This window comes from Myiozetetes cayanensis, unplaced genomic scaffold (assembly GCF_022539395.1).
Source record: "Myiozetetes cayanensis isolate MyiCay16 unplaced genomic scaffold, myiCay2020 scf12, whole genome shotgun sequence".
Classification (NCBI taxonomy): domain Eukaryota; kingdom Metazoa; phylum Chordata; class Aves; order Passeriformes; family Tyrannidae; genus Myiozetetes; species Myiozetetes cayanensis.
The window spans coordinates 5,552,368-5,571,366 of NW_026086826.1; the positions used below are offsets into that span (position 1 = coordinate 5,552,368).

General features: G+C 42.2%; 1 protein-coding gene across 1 annotated transcript; it reads left to right on the forward strand.

Annotated features, from left to right (window-relative positions):
• Nucleotides 1-271: 271 nt before the first annotated feature.
• Nucleotides 272-14,978, forward strand: CMPK1 (cytidine/uridine monophosphate kinase 1). Its single transcript, XM_050307027.1, has 6 exons — nt 272-492; nt 9,193-9,339; nt 10,203-10,355; nt 11,878-11,954; nt 12,051-12,147; nt 12,614-14,978. The coding sequence occupies exons 1-6, from the start codon at nt 418-420 to the stop codon at nt 12,653-12,655; spliced, it is 591 nt and encodes a 196-aa protein (XP_050162984.1). The 5' UTR covers nt 272-417; the 3' UTR covers nt 12,656-14,978.
• The last annotated feature ends 4,021 nt before the right edge of the window (nt 14,979-18,999 follow it).

Consider the following 18,999-nt stretch of genomic DNA (forward strand, 5'->3'; position numbering starts at 1 on the left):
GGGGGCGTTGCCATGGCAGCGCTGGGGGGGGGGCCCGCCGGGTCCTTCCCAGCCCGGCTGTGGCGGGCGAGCCGCGAACCGGCACCCCCGGGCGGGGCGGGCCGCGAACCGGCAATGCCGGCCCTGCTGCAGCGCCTGCTCCGGCTTCGCCCTTTCCCAGCCGCTGACCCCGCTCCGTGAGCCCCGGCAGCGCCGCCAGCCCCGAGCCCGCGTGTCCGCCCCGCCCCGCCCGGGACCCGGAAGCGCTTTCGTGCCGCGGGGACAGCGCGGCGGCGGCTCCGCCACAGCCCCGGTCACGGCCCCGGCCCCGGTCACAGACCCGGCCCCCGCCGCTCCCCGCCCGCCCCACGGCCGCCGCACGGCCGCCGCCCCGCCGCCGCTGTCCTGCTGCTGCTCCGCCGCCGCCTCCTCCTCCTCATGAAGCCCGTCGTCGTGTTCGTCCTCGGCGGGCCCGGGGCGGGCAAGGGGACGCAGTGCGCTCGCATCGTGGAGGTGAGGCGGGGGCGCTGGGAGCTCTGCGGGGCGGCCCCGGGAGGGCTCTGGGAGGTGTCGGATCCCCCGCACTGGGGTCCGTGACCTTCCCTGGGGTGGTCGCTTGGGCCAGCGTGCCGCCCCCCGTCCCTGCCCCGCGGTCTGGTCTCTCGTGGGGCCCTCGTCCATCCCCCGCTCCTCGGTGGCGATAAATAAAAGTAACCGACCCACATCTCCCCCGCCAGCGGGTGAAGCGGTGGGGCAGTCCCCACTCCCGCCCCTGTCAGGCCACCTAGCCTTTATCCCTTTTCCTGCCTTGTCCCCCAGCCCCGCGGGATCCCGCTCCGCCCGTGGGTCTGCCTGTGCTGGCATCCGGCTTGGGGACACCCCCGTGGGGTTTTTTGCGTCCACTTTGGGGACACCCGCTTGGGGTCTGGAGGCTGCCCCTCTGTGCCTGGGTGGAAGGGCAGGAGATCGGCCCTGGAAACATTCCCGGCTGCCCGGGGGGCGCTGCCTTGCCAGGCCGGTCCTGCAGCCCATCCCGGGTGAGTGGCTCTGTACACGCTGGCACGGCCACGTAGGTGGCTCAGATGCTCAGGCTGCCGGTGTCGTGGCCTGGAAGTAGATCTGAGGTGTCCCACACACGTTGACTTCACACGTGTGGGATCAAGGTCCGTGTCTTCCGAAGCCTGTCCCATAAATGTAACAGCTGGCACAGCAGGCATTTCGGGGTGTTGGCTTTCTGGCCCGGTGCCATCTCAGTGAGTTGTAGAACTACAGTGTTAAAAATAGAATGAAACTTTGGTTCTGTGACAGAATACGGTAGAGGTCAAAGGATGTCCTGATCCCATAGATCTTGTCCCTGCTTTTCAAAGAGACTAAAACTGGCAGCATAATTTGCCAAAGCTTTTGATTGTATTATCAAATTTTCAGTTTTCTAAATACATTTTTTCAGCCCTCTGAGACAGAACAAATATCTAAGAAGGACCGGTGAACGCTCCATGGTGTAGTGCTGCCCTTTTAAAAACCAAAAACCACAGGGATAATTATGCTGTATTCAGGTGGATAATTACGGAAGTAGTTACGGCTGAATGCTTCCAAACGTGTGTATGGTGAATTTGAAACAGCTCTTTGATTAATTTTTTTTTTCATTTTTTTCTGAGCAGTTGTATGTATTTTTCTGATTAAATGCCACCTAGGATCAAAGCTTCTCCATACCCTCACTGAAAGGAATGTCTAAGAACTGTGGTGATGCCCTTGTTCCTGAAACTTTTGGTGGGAAAGAACCCCAAAACTCCTGGAATGGACACACTGAGCGTGTTGTCTGTTCTGGTGGTGCCCTGGCAGTGCTGTTACAGTTTATCCACGCTGCTGTTACATCCCAGACCTCAGTATTGTATAACTGAGTTATGTGAATTTGGTCCAGACTGAAAAATGCCGTTATGACTTTAGTTCTGAAGGATCTTAAAACCTCAAATTACAGACTTGCATTCAAACCAGCATATTCATTAAATTAAATTGTGGAATGAAAGGTTCGTGGTGCTCATAAAGCTTTTTTGGTAAGGTCAAATTCAGCCCCTGGCACGCAGCAAACAAATGAGCTTAAACTATAGGGGAATCTTGTAGGCTGTCATTAATGGCTTTCACCAAACCATTAGTGTAGCCTCAGGGCTGAAGTACCTTGTGTGTGGCTGCTGGCCTCTGTTTGGAAGTATAAATGCCTTTGGCTGGATAGGCTGATGTAATTGGATAAAGACCACTTTATTAGGAGGAGTTCAAATGAGCCATTGCTGCTCAAATCGTATTTGCTGGTGGAAAGGAGAGAAGGAAAAGACAAACTTTGCTTGTACTGTATTAATTTTCTTCTCTAAGCCTGGAAAGGGAAATCCAAATTTGCTTTAATTCTGCTGATCCCGTTTGCTGCATGGAAAGAAGTTTATTGAAGTCAGTGGGCTGACAGTGGAAAGCACTCAGACCAGCTGACTGCCAGGGAGAGCCTTTCTGCTTGCTCAGATACCTCTGTGGGAGTCACTGGCTAAAACCTGGGGGGGAGAGGGTCTGAGGTGGCTTAAGGGAGGGTTGGACTGATGCAGAGCTGCTGGGAAACTTAGGAAAAGGGGACAGGAGCAGGGAAGTGTGGGTGAAACATGGCAGAGGTACTGAAGAGGAGTGGCTTTTTTAAGCACAAATCCTCGCCCTGGCCCCTGGCAGCCCCCAGAGAGCCCTGGTGCAGGAGGGCAAGGAGCCCTTACGCAGTCAGTGCTGTATTTAGGGTGAAAGTGTGTTTTTATTCATCTTTTTAACCCTGTTGGCAGCTTGCCACGGAGAAAAGGGCCTGTAGCTGAGTCATAATCAACCTCATTCATCCTTGTTGTAAATGCACTGAATAATATTAGTTTACATTTGGAATGAATCTGACCCAGTATCTTGCTGCAAATCTGAAGGTTGTGCTGAACAAAAAGTCAGTATGAGCTATAAATGTCTTGGTTGCTATTCATACTGGAGATTTGGGACAGAGCACATCACGTGTGCAAGAAGTCTCATTTGGCTGAGGTGAGATCTTGTATTATTTTAACATCAAACTATTTTTATTGAAAACCAAGGGTGTCTGTGTTTTGTAGAGTAAAGGAGGTGTTGCATACTTAGTACCTTGGAATGATTTCTCAAAGTGTTGTAATTATTTTGCTGACTACGCTTTACGTTCCCAAAAAAAGGGAGATGGGCATCCCATGTTGTAGGTGAAATACGTATTTGTTAAGTACTAGCCTAAATCATGACTGCTCAAGATGTGTGTGCTGAAATCCCTGATTCTGGGGAAGGCATGTATTCATGCCAAATTTGGACCCAAGTGGAGAAATTATTTGAGGGAAGAAGACCTAATAACAGGCAGAAATGGGTATTGACACAGTGTAGGGAAGGGAAGAGTGGGGAAGTGATTAGGAGTCTTTATCTCCACAGATAAGGTTGGGTGAGACAGCTGAGCCAGGCTGGCTTTCCCTGACGCAGAGGGAAGACTCGACTCTTGTATGTGCCACGAACTCACAGAATTGTCAGGGAAATGCAAATGCAGCAGAACTGCTGCTCTTCTGGAGCAGTTCCTCCTGCTTAGAGAGGGATGAAGCAGAATTCCCTCTTAAGTTCTTATCCTCTCCCTTCCAGCTCTGCAGATTAACTCCTGAAACCTTCTACAGCTCTGTTAGGTGGAGCTTGGCATCATCTGGGCCTGTCGTGTGAGGCAGAATATTTGAGCGTGTAGTTGAGTGATGTCATTCGAATGCAGGTTCTTGCAATAACCTTCGTGCTTTCCACAGTGGATCCTCTGTGACTGTGAGATAATTCTGTGTGCGTAGGGCAAAATGAGTGAGTCTTATCGCTGACTTCTGAACTTTGCTTATGAAGTCATTGTGGTAAAATAAAGGGGAAAAAAATGCATTTGTCAAATCTGCACAAAATGCGCTTTCTCGTACTTAAATTTTAAATCCTGAGAACCTTTGCCTGAGATGCAAAGGTCTTTGGTTGGTGCAAAGAATAATAACTAAATCATTTGTTGTTATTCCAAGCGAGATTTGAGTTGTATTTTTCGTCTTGTTTTAGCAAGGTGATCTGTATGCAAGATGTCTTGTATGCAGGACATCCCTTTATGTGTACCTAAAATATAATTCACCTCCACCACAACCCTATCTTGTATATTTGTGGTTAAATCTAAATTAATTCCACAAGGTGGGATGCTGAGCCTTCTCCTTTTATAAGAGCATAAGTTAATATTCAAATAGAAAAAGCTGTTAAGTTGCTTTGGATATATGATAAGAAGATTTCCTAGGGTGAAGGAAACAATGCAAAGAACAACTCATTTTATCAGAAACACTCCTCTGAAAGTAGCAGAAGATTTAGGTTTTGCTGTCATGTTAATGGGCTTCTGGAAGTCTGCTGAGAGACAGCACTAAGTTCCTAGAAATAAAAATGGTTTTTTAGTTGTTTGCTTTAAACTCCTGAAAGCTCTTCCGTGAGTGTCCGGTATTAGTATTCTACTTAGCCTTGAGTTCTCATAGTTGTTTTTCGGAATATATTTCTGAACTTTGGAGCTTTTTTCTTTTTTTCTTTTTTTTTTTTTTTTTAAATGTGGTGAGTGATCATTTAAATCTACCCCCTGATGATTTATCCCTGTATTCTTCCATTTTGCAGAACACTGGGCATTGAATTTTGGACTTTCCCAAACATACTGGGTGCCTTTTATTGAGCTCAATCCTCCTGAAGCACTGGGGTGCTCTGTTTGCCCCCCTCTTCCCTGGGGGCACTGTCAGTGGGATCTCCTGTGTACATTTTGTTTTTGTTGATGTGGGTTTTTGGTTTGTTTTTCTTCCTCCAGAGGCAAGAAGATATTTCAAACTAAGAAAATGTCTGATTTTTTTTTTTTTTTAATTTGGAATAAGCAGAGAGAAGGTCTGCTACTGCATTATAGTCTGTACCCCAAAGATTTAATTCTCTGTGCTAACAGGACAAGCAAAAAGCTTTCTGGGTTATAAAAAAAATATGAAGGTTGCAGGCTTCACACAGTTCTGTTTTTGTTTTAACTATTTCTTGAATGGTGTATGTAGCAAACTTTGGTTGTTTATTAAGGTTGCCCAAGAACGAGGAGGTTAGAACTAGGGCAATAAAAGTTTGTATTTTATTTGTTTAAATCTTAAGCCCTGTGACTTTCGTTTTCAAACTAACAATGATAACCTAAGATAGGAGTCAAGGTCAGAGGAGTAATTTGTGTTTCTCTTGCTTTTTCTTGGCTTCTGCTCACTTAAGGAAGTCTCAAGCTGTGTGTTTAGTGGAGAGATGTGCTGCTGAACCACACAGGGCTGAATCAGAAATAAACCCTGTGCCCCTTGAAAGGGGTCTGTGTCGGGAGTCCCCATGGCAGCTACCACTCACCACCGATCCTTCCTTGCTGCCTCGAGCTTGCCGGGGCAGACTCTGCCTGATTCCAGGGTGACACAGATATGACTCATGTATTTTCACTTCTATTCATCTGTTTATTGCATTTACCGAAAACAAAGCACGTTCTGTTTGCGGAGTGGAAGTTGCAAATCCTGGCTGACAGGAGAAAGCTGGAAGGGCTGTGGGACGGGAGAGAAGGGCATCCCAGGGAGGCTGCGGTCTCGGGTTGTCATTTGGAGATGTGGAGCACTCAGCCTGTGTGTCCCAGTTTGTCCTGCTGCCTGGGGACTGAGTGAGCAGGCCAGGGTGAGACAAACAAGTGAGCAGTGCCCTGCTCTGCTCTATCCAGTGCTGCTGAGTGCTGTTCTGAGGAACACCGCTGTGGGGGGATTGATGGAAACTTGAGCTTGCCTTCCCACTTCACTGGGATGAATTTATATTTTTATTTTACTTGTTATGTTTTGGGGTTTTTTGTTTGTTTGTTTTTTTAAGCAAAGAAGCAAGATGTCTAGAGTGGTGCTTAAGACAGCACTTTTTCATTCACAGTTGATTTTTGTATGTTTTGACTTATGGTTCTCCTAATATAAAAATAAATTTAAAAATAATGAGAACTAGTGCAATAGCAACTTAGTGATTTAATCTTTTTTTTTCTTCTTCTAGAACAGCATGCCGGTCTTCTAGCATAGCAGAAAACATCATCTCTGAAACATTTTAGAATAGTTAATTCTGTATTTTCCTTTTTCTTCTCCATAATCTCAAAATCTGTCCAGATTTTAGATGCTTGGCTTCTAAGTATTTGGAAATTTTTTTAACCTAGTCTCTGTTCAAGTCTTCCTTTCAGTCTGACATTATGCATCCTGCAAGAACTGGACAAACTGCTTTTTCATTGTTTGGCAACCACAGTCCTGCTCCCTTTTTGATTGCAGAGGAGAAGAATTAGGCAGTAGTGGCAACAAGTCACGTTCTGGGGATTGCACCAAGATGGACTTGGCACTGCTAGGAAAATCCTGCTGGCACAAGGCAAACCTTGTCAAGACAGAAGAGCGTTTTGACGCTTGCTGTTTTATCACAGCCCCTTCTGTGAGCTCTTGGGGTTGTGATGATTTGCTCTGATTCAGGACACTTGCCGAGGGTTTATCTCACCTGAAATCAAAGAAAACTTTGTGCCCTGAATGCCCTGATTAAAACTGGCAAGAGTAGCTCGAGTGCCACATCTCTGAAGCCTTCTGTGTGTGAGCAGCAGCCAAGCTGTTCTCCCTGCTTGTTTACATTGTTTAAACCGACATGTTTTCTTTGGCTCTTGGCTCAGTACAGTTAACAAATAGATGTTTTGCCCCTGAAGGAGAGGTTTGTTTTTCTTATTGCCTGGTTAAGCCATTCTGAAGGTTACTCTTGAATACAATTTATTATTATCTAAAACAAGTCTATTTGTACAACAGCACTTTAAAACACTTCTGTCTTTCCCTTCCCAGTTTGGCTGTTAAAAACTGCTTTAGTTTGCTGTTGCAAAAGGCAGAGAATTCCAAAAATTGTCTGGCTCGATTTTGTTTTCATGCATGAAAAGGGAAATGCCAAGGAAAATTAAATGGTTTGGTAATCCTCTAAAACTGAAGGGATTATATTTTCCTCCTTTTTTCTCCTTTGTAGAAATTTGATGTTAAAAAAAATCACTGTTCTTTAACTTTAGCAAGAAGAACTAGATGTTAATTTAGTTGTTCAGCAGGGTAATGTTTCTTGCTTACAAGGAAAGATTTATTCTGGTTTATGACTTCTGCAGGTCATAGTTAATATTTAGATTTGCAATTAAGTAGGCATATCCAAATGCAATGCACATTAAAGCAGGAGTACAGTGAGCTTACAGAGAATGTCTGGAACAGTGAAGCTTTTTCTTCACAGTTATTTACAGTAAAATCTTGCTTCTTTTTTTTTGCCAACTGTGTACAGTTTTGGAGATTTAGTAATTATATCCCTTCTTAAATTATGACTATGGCAGAACTAACTTTCCATGCTTTTTGTGGGTGAAATTGGAAAGCAACTGAAATGTTTTAAAGTCACTTAGTGGGTTGTGTAATATTTCTGTTGTACCTAGTCCAGTAGCCAAGTTTTTAAATCCCAAGTTCGAGTGTGTAGTCACATTATTATGCCTCTCAGACACCTTGTTTGAAATTTGCTTTGGATGTTACTGCAGCCAACCTGAAGTTTTTTTGCTATTGCTTTTGTTTTGTGTGAAAACTTGAAGATGAGAATATGTATGTGTGCTCTTGGATATACAGCTATCTTGGGGAATAACCAAGGAGATGTCTTTATCACCTGTTTTTATGGACTGCATTTGGTCGAGGAGCGTAGTACACGTGGTCAGTTTTCTTGTGATCTTAAATCAGCTGAGAAAAACAATTGTTTTGTGCTCTGAAATTTCCTTTATAACAATACCTTTCTCTTTGGTAGGAATATATTTTTATGCTTGCACTAGGTGTCTATTTACAATGATAAATGCCTGAGAAATTCAAGTGTAATAAATATTTTCATCGGTATTTTGTATCAGTGACTTTTTTTAGCTGTACTTTGAGGTGAAAGAGCAGAGCAGTGGTGTGTGCTGTTTTCCTTCATGCTGCCACCAGATTGATGATTTGAACCTGATCTCTCTGCTCTTTCTGTTTACTGTACACGGCTGACAGAGGGTGGCACCAGTGTAGCTGTTTACCTTCATCTGCCACGTCATCCTTAGGAAGAAGGCACTGGTCTCCCCAAGGGCTGCCCTGAGTTTGTCCTGTTCATCCCAGGAAAGGAGGTAGCAGGGGCAGGCATGGAGGAGTGTTTGGAGGAGTGCAGGAGGACTGTCGGGTTTTAGATGATTTCACCAAGGTGGAGGTGGAAGTTGGTGCCAGAGCCACAATAGGAACATAAGGATTTCTGACACCTGCTTGGGATATTACTCCAGCTCCAAAGGACCTGTGGAATCACCTCATCTGCTTTTCTTTAAGTAGGTAATTAGGCAAAATTATTGTCTTGTCTTGTTTTCAAACATAACAAGACTGCCTTTGAAAGCCATACACAAATACCTGACCAAAGCCCTCTTGAGCATTTTACTCAGGGATGTCCAGTTCTGGGCCCTTCACTCCAAGAAAGACAATGAGGTGCTGGAGCATGTCCAGAGAAGGGCAACAGAGCTGGTGAAGGGTTTAGAGAGTAAGTCCTGTGAGGAGCAGCTGAGAGAGCTGGTGGGGCCTTTAATCTTGAGAAAAGGAGCTCAGGGGAGACCTTGTCACTCTGTACAATTGCCTGAAAGGAGGTTGTACTAGGGTGGGGATCGATCTCTTCTCCCAAGCCACTTAGGGACAGGACAAGAGGAAATGGCCTCAAGCTGCACCAAGAGAGGTTCAGGTTGGACATCAGGAAGAATTTCACCACTGAAGTGGATGTCAGGCATTGGAACAGGTTGCCCAGGGAAGTGATGGAGTCACCATCCAAGAAATGACTGTATGTGACATTTAGTGCTGTGGTTTAGTTGGCATGATGGTGTTTGGCCAAAGGTTGGACTCGATGATCTTGGAGGTCTTTTCCAGCATTAATGACTCTATCACTCTATGGCTGTGCTTTCTGTGCATGCATACAGTGTGCTGTATTGTCAGACTGCTCGCTGGAGAGGGAATAGATCCATCACCAACAAAATGCTATTCCTTATGTGTTTCTGTTGCAATGCAAAGATAAATAGGGTTGATGCTGTTGCCTGATGTTAACCTTGCACACCTGCCTGAACTGAAGGGATCCTGTGCCTGTTTGTTTTGCATGTTCCAGAAATACGGCTACACGCACCTTTCTGCCGGTGACCTCCTCCGGGATGAGCGGAAAAGGCCGGGCTCACAGTATGGAGAACTCATTGAGAACTACATTAAGGAGGGGGAAATTGTACCGGTTGAAATAACGATCAGCTTGCTGAAGAGGGTAAGGGAAGGGCTATTTCCTTGCAGGGTCATTCCTGCAAACTAAGCAACAAAGCAGTGGCTGTGTTCTGGCAGAGCTGCCTTTCCTCCAGTGCGAGTACTGTGAGTTGGCAGGCTCGTAGGTGCTTCTCTCAGCAACCAGTTGTCTTTCTTTCTGACTGCTGGAGAGGTAATGGCCTCTGATACCTGGGGATCTGTGAGAAGGGAATTTTTTTATTTTATTTTATTTTTTAGGAGCTCTAGGGAAATCAGTGAAACTCTATTTTTTTATTTCCCCTGCACTAGCTGTTGACCCTCTTGGTCTGCTCGGTCATATTTGATTGGAGGGTAGAGGCTTTAAAGGCATTAAGATTTGTAAGTTTTATCAAAATAGATAGTCAAGTGAAGAAGAAGAGCATCTACTGATGTTCTCGTGGAAGGATCAGCTCCAGCCTTTATCCTTACTAGATGTCCATGAAAACAGTGAGTACCTCCTTTAAGACAGAAAAGGCTTCTGTTCTTCATGGCACTAAATTTACCTGGAGCTTTTCTATTAGAATTAACTCTAGATCAGGAATGTTTTTATGTCTTATTGTGTAACAACACTTTGCAGTATCTTGTGGAAAGTCAACTTTAAAGCTGGGATTGTGTTAGGAGATTTTGAGCTTTATGAAATAATTAATTCAGTTGGAACAATAGTTATGTTGGTGCATCAGTGAACTAATTAGCGTGTATTGAAGGTGAAACAAAAATACATTTTGTAAACCTGCAATAATGCCAAGATAAATGCTTCTCAACTTACCATGTCAACATTTGGGGGTAAATTAATAAGTAGATAAATCAGTGTGTGTGTGTGAGACTGTGAATTGAATTATCTTTTATCAGGCTATGGATCAGACAATGGCTGCCAATTCCCAGAAGAACAAGTTTTTGATTGATGGATTTCCCAGGAATGAAGATAATCTTCAAGGCTGGAATAAGACTATGGATGGAAAGGCGGATGTTTCCTTTGTTCTGTTTTTTGATTGTGACAATGAGGTAAAGAAGTGGGTCGTTCTGTGACTTCCTTTCTTGCAATATTGTGAGAATCATTCAAGAAGAAAATAAAATTTTGTCAGGTAGAATGGGCTAGTTTAAGAGTAGAAGGAAAACTTGGCCTGTGATTTGGAAGGATTTTTTGGCAACTTGTTTTTGCAGATGAAAAGCTGCATGTTTATTGAAATAGGCAGCTGATGACACTGGTTATAATCATATGTGAATAAATTATTTTGAAGAAGTACTTCAGGTAATTGCAGTATTAAAAAAATTTATCAAAACTTTTAAATACATTTTGCAAAATAATTTGGTTACTTTTCAGAAAATATTACTCTGTTTACTCTTAGTAGTTTGTTGTTTAGTCCAAAATGAACTTGATGCAATGTCTGCTTTAATTCTGAAGTGCAGCAGCAATCTTTATTTTCACAGTAACTAGCTGTGCTGTAGGATAGCAGTAATCAATGTTCTATTCAGCAAGTCATTAGATTACAAGGGCATTTTGACAGTGATGCATTATATTCATTTAACAAGTGCCATGATATCCTGTCTTTTAAATATGTCAGTGCCCTTGAGGCATAACATAAAAACTGATATGAGAATCCCAGCACCTTAAGCTGACTTTTTTCTTTTTATCCTTTTCCCCAACTTCCTAAGGTTTTATTACCTTTTTTTTTAACTTATTTGCAATTAATTTTTAATCTGAACACATAAGGGATTATTTTTTTCTATTCAAAGTCTTAAGATTTTTTTTTAAGAACTCCTTGGTGAGGAGTTAATTTTGGGATTCTGATTTTTTTTTTGCAAGGTCTAAAAATAACCAATGCCTACATGATCTTCTTGGTTTATTTTTGGTTTTTTACTATGATTGTATTCTGTAAGAATACATAATTTTTAACCATTGTCCTCCTGCATGAGTAGGATAAATGTGTTGATGAGGTGTCCATGTGTCAGCTTTGCTTATTTAACTTCAGGTTTAAAAACTTCATCAGTTGGGCAGCTTTTAACTATGGTTAGTTCTTTCTTCACTTTTTTACTTACATTTTGAAGTCTTTGTTATAGTGATGTCAAGTAAGAACATTTTACCTGACAATAACTTAATTTTGTCAGTTTGCCTTACAAAAGAACACACAGTGACTGTCAGGCAGGCATAGCTTAGTAGTTTCATCTGACAGGCTGCTTTTCAGAAAGCCTGAACACACCCTTGAAAATCAGGTAATTTTCTTCTTTCAATGTCTTAGTTAGAGACCCAGTCAAACCACAGAGCTTGATGTTACTTTTACTTCCTCTAACCCCAATCCCATTTTAATAAACTGATGAAGTGTAAAGCTGCCATCCTTTTTCTCTGGAACAATTTAACTTTCCCTGGGAGTTCTGATTACCTCCACCAGATCTGGACAGTGTTTTGTTTCACAGGCCTATTTAGATTTTCAGGGTTTGTGTTTTGTTCCTGCTTTCAAAGATGGCACTTTGTGTTCTTGGTTTTAATCATCCTTTTGATGTTTTGGTTTTGTTTTTTTTTTTGTAGATCTGTATTGGCCGCTGTCTTGAAAGAGGCAAGAGCAGTGGTAGGAGTGATGATAATCGGGAGAGTCTGGAAAAGAGGTACTATCTTCAAAACTTTTCAGTTCCCTTCTGTTTAAATTTTACTATGTAATGTGTATTTTTGTGGGTTTTTTTCTTCCCTGTGCTTTCTCCTAGAATTCATACATACCTGCAGTCTACCAAGCCTATCATAGATTTGTATGAGAGAATGGGAAAAGTCAGAAAAGTGGATGCCTCTAAATCTGTTGATGAAGTAAGTGTATAAGCCAAAAAACTATGTGGATGACAGTGGCAGGGTACATATTTTTGGCACTCCTGTGAGATGTGTCTATGTGTGATTAGGGTGCTAATTAAGCACTGATGTGTATTACTGAGGGAGGCTGTGGAACTCTCGTTTTGACTCTTGAAGAACTGAATGAGTTGTGAATAACTTCAGGAAATTGATTAGTTCTGCTTGAACATGAACTCAACTAAACATATTTTCAGTGTTTCTGTGTTTAAGTGCCTTGCCTTTTTCACTTTCATGAGCTCTTGCTCTTCTGAAGTTGTGTTGCTCTTCTGTCTGCTTCCCAGAATTGATGCCAATTTCACTGTTAAAGAATTACTGTGAATGTTTTAAAAAACCCTATATATTTTTTTAAATGCTCTCAAATACTGTTTATGTTGGTTTGACTTGAAGTAACTGTTCATAAAATTAATATTCTTCTTTGTCTTTTTAGGTGTTTGAAAAAGTTGTACAAATTTTCGACAAAGAAGGCTAATTCCCTGCTTGAAACTTCACTTAAACTTGTGCTTGAATCTTGCTTGAATAGCTGCTACTGCAGTCCACTCTTTGTAATTATTTTAAAAGATTTTTTTAAATTTTTTTCACATATCTAATGATGATTGTAAAAGCAGTTAATTAGAAATTGATCTGTTTTTTAAATAGGAAATCATTTCTTGTGGCTGTAGGATACAAAATTTCAGGGTTCTCCGTTAGTACAAGTTGAGTTACTCACATGGCAGAATTGCAGTTAATATATCTCTTTGAAGAAACTATTTATTCTGTCACAGTTCTGTGCCTGTCATGGACAGCCCTTTTTATTCATTACTGCCATACACCTATTTATTTTTTTTTTTTTTAAGGATTAACTGAACAGCAGCACTAAGCACTGAAGGACCCATGTGCCCTTGTTTGTTTTTTTGGATGCTTGGACCAAATTTAGCAAGTTTTTGTTTCTTGGGTTTTTTTTCCAAAGTGTAATTTTGTCAAAAAGTCACTGACATCCCCAAATATGAATTCTGGAAGTCAAGCTACAGTTAGTATGAGAATCTGTTTTAGCAGTTCTCAAAGAACTATTAAATGTGCTTTTCAGGAATAGACATACAAAGTACTTTATGGAAAGTGGTGCTTTCTTACGACTCTGGATGTAAACTGTCTTGTAAGTTCTTGAGGACCTGGGTGACCTGGCCCTGGGATTTACCTTGTTTTCATTTGCAAAAGATTAAGAAAGTCGATTTAATATTTCAATGCTCATTTATTTTAAATTATAGTTATATTCTTAATTACAGCATGGTGTTCACAAGATGGTAAAACTCTTAAATAGCGTAGTAAAAGCAAAATCTTCTAACAGTTCTGTCTTAGGTAACAAGTGGAAGGGTTTTTTCTTTATTATTGTTGAAATACTGTGTTACCAAATGCTTTAAGGTTTGTAACCAGGGGAAATATTTTTTTATGGTTAAACTAGTGAATTTGTTTCCCTAAAAATGTATAATTTTAATAGCTGTTTGCTTGAGAAGTTTGTAAATTATTGCACTTTTGTTACGATGTGGTCAGCTGAGGGGAAGATAACTGCAGAAAATGTTTCATTCCCTTACATGGATTGAGTCCTGCTTCACCATGTTCTCTTGGAATAGCCGAGTAAAGTCAGCAGCAATAGCTGGGACAAGCAGGGAACTAATTGAAACAAACTGGTTTAAATGTTTGCACAGATGTGGTGCAACTTTGTCTTTTGTTTAACCTTTTCTCTCCCCTATATAGCATGCATAGGTCTGTGGGGGCCTACCCATGCATTCCTTGCGTGCCCTGAGCTTCCACTGAAGGCTTGAAGGATGAGAGTTTTAACTAATTTTAGTGAGAGAGTAATTCTTCCTACATTAACTGACGCTATAATTGGTTTGTGATATGCTAATTACACGGAATTGCAGTTTGGAAATCTTGACGTTCAGCTTTACTTTAGTGATGACTTTCTCCATTTAGGAAAAGGTTTAAATTATGCCTGGCTTCTAATTAGAATCAGATGTGCTGGTCCTCATCCTGCAGCCAGATCTGTGCAGGCAGGTTTGTGTTTGCAGGAATTCTCATCTCTCTGAGGTTGTTAAGAGTGCTGGTCTGGGAAAGAGATGTGTACAGAAACAAAGGGTAAACTACAGTAGCTCTTCCAGTCTGGTAGGAGTTCAGACAATGGACTGGGCACAAATAGCTGTTTACTACTGCAGAATATTTGGACCATGACTGCTTTTGTGAGTGTGGAAGGCTGATGCTTTCACTTTGAGTTTCCCCTGAAAAAAAAAAAAAAGGAAAAGAAAACATGGAATTTAGTTCTTACTATATAAATATGTTGACGTAGGATAGGATCCAGCAAAACTGCATGTTTTGATATGAAGGTTAGAATCAGGGTTTTTCAAAAAAATATTTCAAACAGGATTCTTTAATGCAGTTAGATTTAATTATCTTTTGTTTCTAAGTTATTGGTTTTTACAAGTTCTGTTCAGAATAGAGTATCCATTTTCTCTCATCCTACACTTTTCTGTGTATTTAAGTGCTGAAACAAAAATAACCTTTGGAGCAAGTTTTAGAAAAATAAAACCCAATGTTTTGGCAGTATTGAATTTGGAGTGGATTGTAATGTGTCTGTGCAAGGACTAGATTTTTTTGTCATTTTATTTATTAAAGATGCCATTAAATGTGTTACCACTTCTTCCAAGTTGGACTTATGATTGAAATAAAGATTAAAGGCAATATGCTAATGTGTTGTGTCCATTTAGCAGCAAAACTGTATAAAGAATTTGAGGAGATCCAATAAACTCTCTTCTGTGGCTTAATGAGTGCTTGGATACCTGTCACAAGGGATATTTTGCATATATATCTGTCTATATAAAGTGAGTATTTTTTAGCATTATATACTTCACATGGCTGCATACACACAGGTATGTATATAAAAGTTATAAAAGTTCAGTTTTCACCCTGAAGACTGTTAGGCACAAATCCTGTTAGGCGCAGGATAAGACCAGGGAATTGCCTGGGGAATTGGTACCTTTTCTTGGTTATATGGATTTATCAAATGACTCTCTTTGTATAGTTGTGCAGTGGTAATTCATTTGGCACATCTATGAAAGAAAAGGAGCTAGAAGTGCTCTAGGAAACACAAACCTGTTGTGCAGCTGCTGTTGGAGACACTTTTTGTCTTGATTTCTCATGCTTCCTTGCCCGGTCACCAGCTGATCTGAATGCCATTCTGCTGCTTTGCATCACATGCCTGTGTGCTGTACTCCAGCCTGTGTTCTTAAAGGAGATTGGCACAGCATAATATTCTTTATAAAAGAAACTGAAAGGGTGCCAGGCTTGTTTTAGAGTAACCCATTTTGTGTAAAGTTTTGTCATAAAATGGGTTGTTTTTTCATGCGTAAGTTCCCAGTAAACAACATGTTGAACTTGGAATCATAGAATAATTTATGTTGGAAAAGACTTTAAGATCATGGAATCCAACCCTTCCGACTTGGAACCTTACTCTGGGAAGATTTGCAGAGCTGGCCTGAAAGGAGGTGGGTAAAGCAGGGGATTTTCCAACAGTGGTAGGTATCTTTCTGCTGGTAAAACCTCACAGACCAAACTCATGCTGAATGAAACCTCACCCTGAGGTCGTAGCATGTCCTCAGGGGCTGACTGACAGGGAGGGGCAAAGCTGCCCATCAAATTAGCACCTTCTGAACAGACATTTTCTGTTAAGTGTCCCACTGTGGGAGTGGGGGCAGGCAGAGAAGACCATAAGCATGCAGTTGAGGATTGCCTCAGTGTAAGATACTCCCCACCAGAAACATTTGTCCTTAATAAGAAGAGCTGGCTCATATGAGGGTGTTCCAAGGTCTTGTGGAAAATTCTGTGTCTTACAACAGTGGGGACATCTATGTACTGCTGCCCAGGCTGAACTGGGGAGAAGGGGAGAGTTAAATGGAAAAAAACCCTCAGTTCAGACTGGAGCTGCCAACTGTCGTTACCGGTTGGCAGTTTCCAGCTGCCAGCATTTAGGAAAGTTGCAGCTTAGGGGATTACTTTTCTGCTTAGTTTGAGGTTCTGTACCAGTTGGGTCCCTGTTGTGACACAGATGTCTCTGGAGGCTGTGATCTGTGACGGCTCTGCTGGTCTTGTGCGAGGGGAGGCGGGGGAGGCAACACTTGGCTCCTGGGCACAATCAGGTTATTTCTTCAAGATGTGGTGCAGCAGGACTTGGAGACCTGGGGCTGTGCCCTTGCCACAGCCCAAAGATCCCAGGGTTAATGGCTGATAGTGAAAACTGCAAGACAATGAGAAGAGGATTCGGCTGATCAGGTAACAAAGGAGACAGTAACAAAAATACTAATACTTGGTTTCAGATAGCAGCAGTGCACACGCTCTTTTGATCTGCAGACATTTATAAAGCTTCCAGTGGAGACAGGGGAGCATGGATGAATTTAATCTTGCAGCTCTCTGCTGTTTTTCATGGATTGCTTAGTTTAAGATGGTGGTTTTCGGTCTGTGGTCTGTAGAGTATTTCTGTTGGTAACAATAGGCGTCTTTATTATAGAGTCTTCTAATCTGCTCAGCTGAAGTATGCTCTATCCTCTTTGCTTTCTGCCTTTTAATGCCTTTTCTTTACGTTTGTGAAGTGCAGATGTTCTTTGGGATAGGGAAGGGAGTGTGCTTACCAATCTCTCTGTGCCTTCAAAATAAAGAAAATCTTTAAACCTTCAGCTGGAGCAACCTGAACTTGTTTCTGACATGAACTTGGCGCATAAGCTGTTACAAAACCAACATTGCACATTGCTTTTTTTTTTTTTTCTCTTCCCAGCTACAGAAAATCTGTGTAGCACCTCTGCTCTTTTCTCCTGTGTGAGTCAGATCAGCTGTGTCTGTCATGCTCAGCACAGCACTTAGCAGCAGCTGCATGAGGAAACCTCTTCAATCACTAGTGTAAAACCAGCAGTGACCAGTTATGCTTCAATGGAGGAGGCAAGTGAGATGATTGAGGAGGGGAGGGAAGATGCTTAGAGAAGCATTCACTAGTCAGACTTCAGCTTTAGGTGCATACCTGTTCTGCACAGCAGTGGTGCTTGTGGAGTCCAGCTATTTCATGGTTGTGCTGTATGGAAATTAAGGCAAATGCCCTCCCTGCCTACAAGTTCCCTGTCTGCCCTCATCGACTCTTCCCCCTTAAATTCTAGGGGTGAAGACAGGAATTTTTCTTCAGGATAACAGCATAGAAACTAAACTGGGCAGGAAGAAGGCAACTTGAACCTTGCTTGTGAAGCATGAGAAGCACAGTGTATTTCACTGTGGGCAGCAGTGCCAGGCTATTTTGTCATCCTGGCTTATAACTGGGTTCAGACAGCAAAAGCCGAAATTTTCTCTTTTCCCTCAAATGTTTGGCAGAAAGCTTGCTTTTGTCTAAAATGCTTCTTAAGCACTGTGTGAACCATTTAGTCCTAAACCAAATACCAGTTTGAATTTGGGCTTTTTCTTTCTAATTTACAAATAGGAGGGTTTGGTTTAGTTTGTAATAGCTGCTGCAGCGAGACAACTCTTGGAAAATACAAGGCACTGTCCCAAAAGATATTATCTGCTTTATTCTGGAGGGCTTTTTAGCACAATGCTGTTTCTGTGTGGTAAGAAATGGGAAAGATTGCTGTGCAACTACCAAAGTGTAACAGGATGAGGATGGTACATGGAAGTGGCATCTTGGACAACTTCTGTTCTCAGCATGCACTTTTATTTAGTGCCATGAGATATGAGGAGAGATTTTGGGATAGAATTAGATGAAGCCTGAGGAGTGAAGCTTAATCTATTGTGGAGGCCTTCAGGGACTATCAGGATCTATCAGAGTGTAGGGAGCATGTGGGATGTGGTGGTCCTCTCTCCTGACTAAGCACAGGGCTATCTCTTTAGGTTCCCGTTCAGGGCATTACTACTGTTGTCTTCTTAAACCAGAACCAGCTGAAGTTCCCAGCTATGGTCACCAAGTATTTCTGAGATATGTATTATGTTCTAACTCAAATTTCTCTGTTCTTGTCTGAATACCTTCTCTAGTTTTATTTGGATGTGATGGAAATCATCAGTGCCTTTATTTCAGGGGGAGGAACTGGCTCAGTTCCAAGTTGAGCTGCTGCCCCACCTCATACTCCACACACAAGCTTCTGTGAGAGGGAGATGCTTTCTGTGAGTTTTAGTGGCTTCCTTCCTTCCATTTTTCCTTCCAGGCTGTGCATCCTGGATGCACAAGATTTCCTAAGGTGTAGTAGTATCTCCATAGCCCAAAAGGGGAGCTGATAGCTGGACCATGGAAGAAGCCCTTGGGCACAGAAGCCAACAGTGGCATGAAACGTCGTGGATGCATTTTTCAAGTGAAAGTATAATCAGGAGCCACATTTTTGCTGGGTAGCCAAAATGTCTGTGGAAAACCGAAACAGGGATAATTTCACCGTGTTCTTTGTAATTTGAAAATTTCTGTGGAAATAAAGAGCATTTGACCGCTTCCTTGCAACAGCAAGCGCGGGGTTGTAAGTGCTGTTCCTGAAGCAAGCACAGATTTTGGCTTACTATGTGTGACTCCTTGTGAAGCTTCCCCGGGCTCTTGGATGCTGCTCTTGCCAGCGAGAGCAGATTGCTTCCAGCAATAAACATCCCACAAAATTATGTATGTTCTTTAAGAAAAGCACCAAGATTTTCTGCTAATTGCAAAAATACATAATGGATGCCTTCGGCATCTGTTATTTATTCTCCAACCAGCTTTCATCCAAAAGTAACCTTTAAACAAACATTGAGGAGTTTAACTGTTCCAATGTGTCACACGTATCTACACCCTCCAGTTTA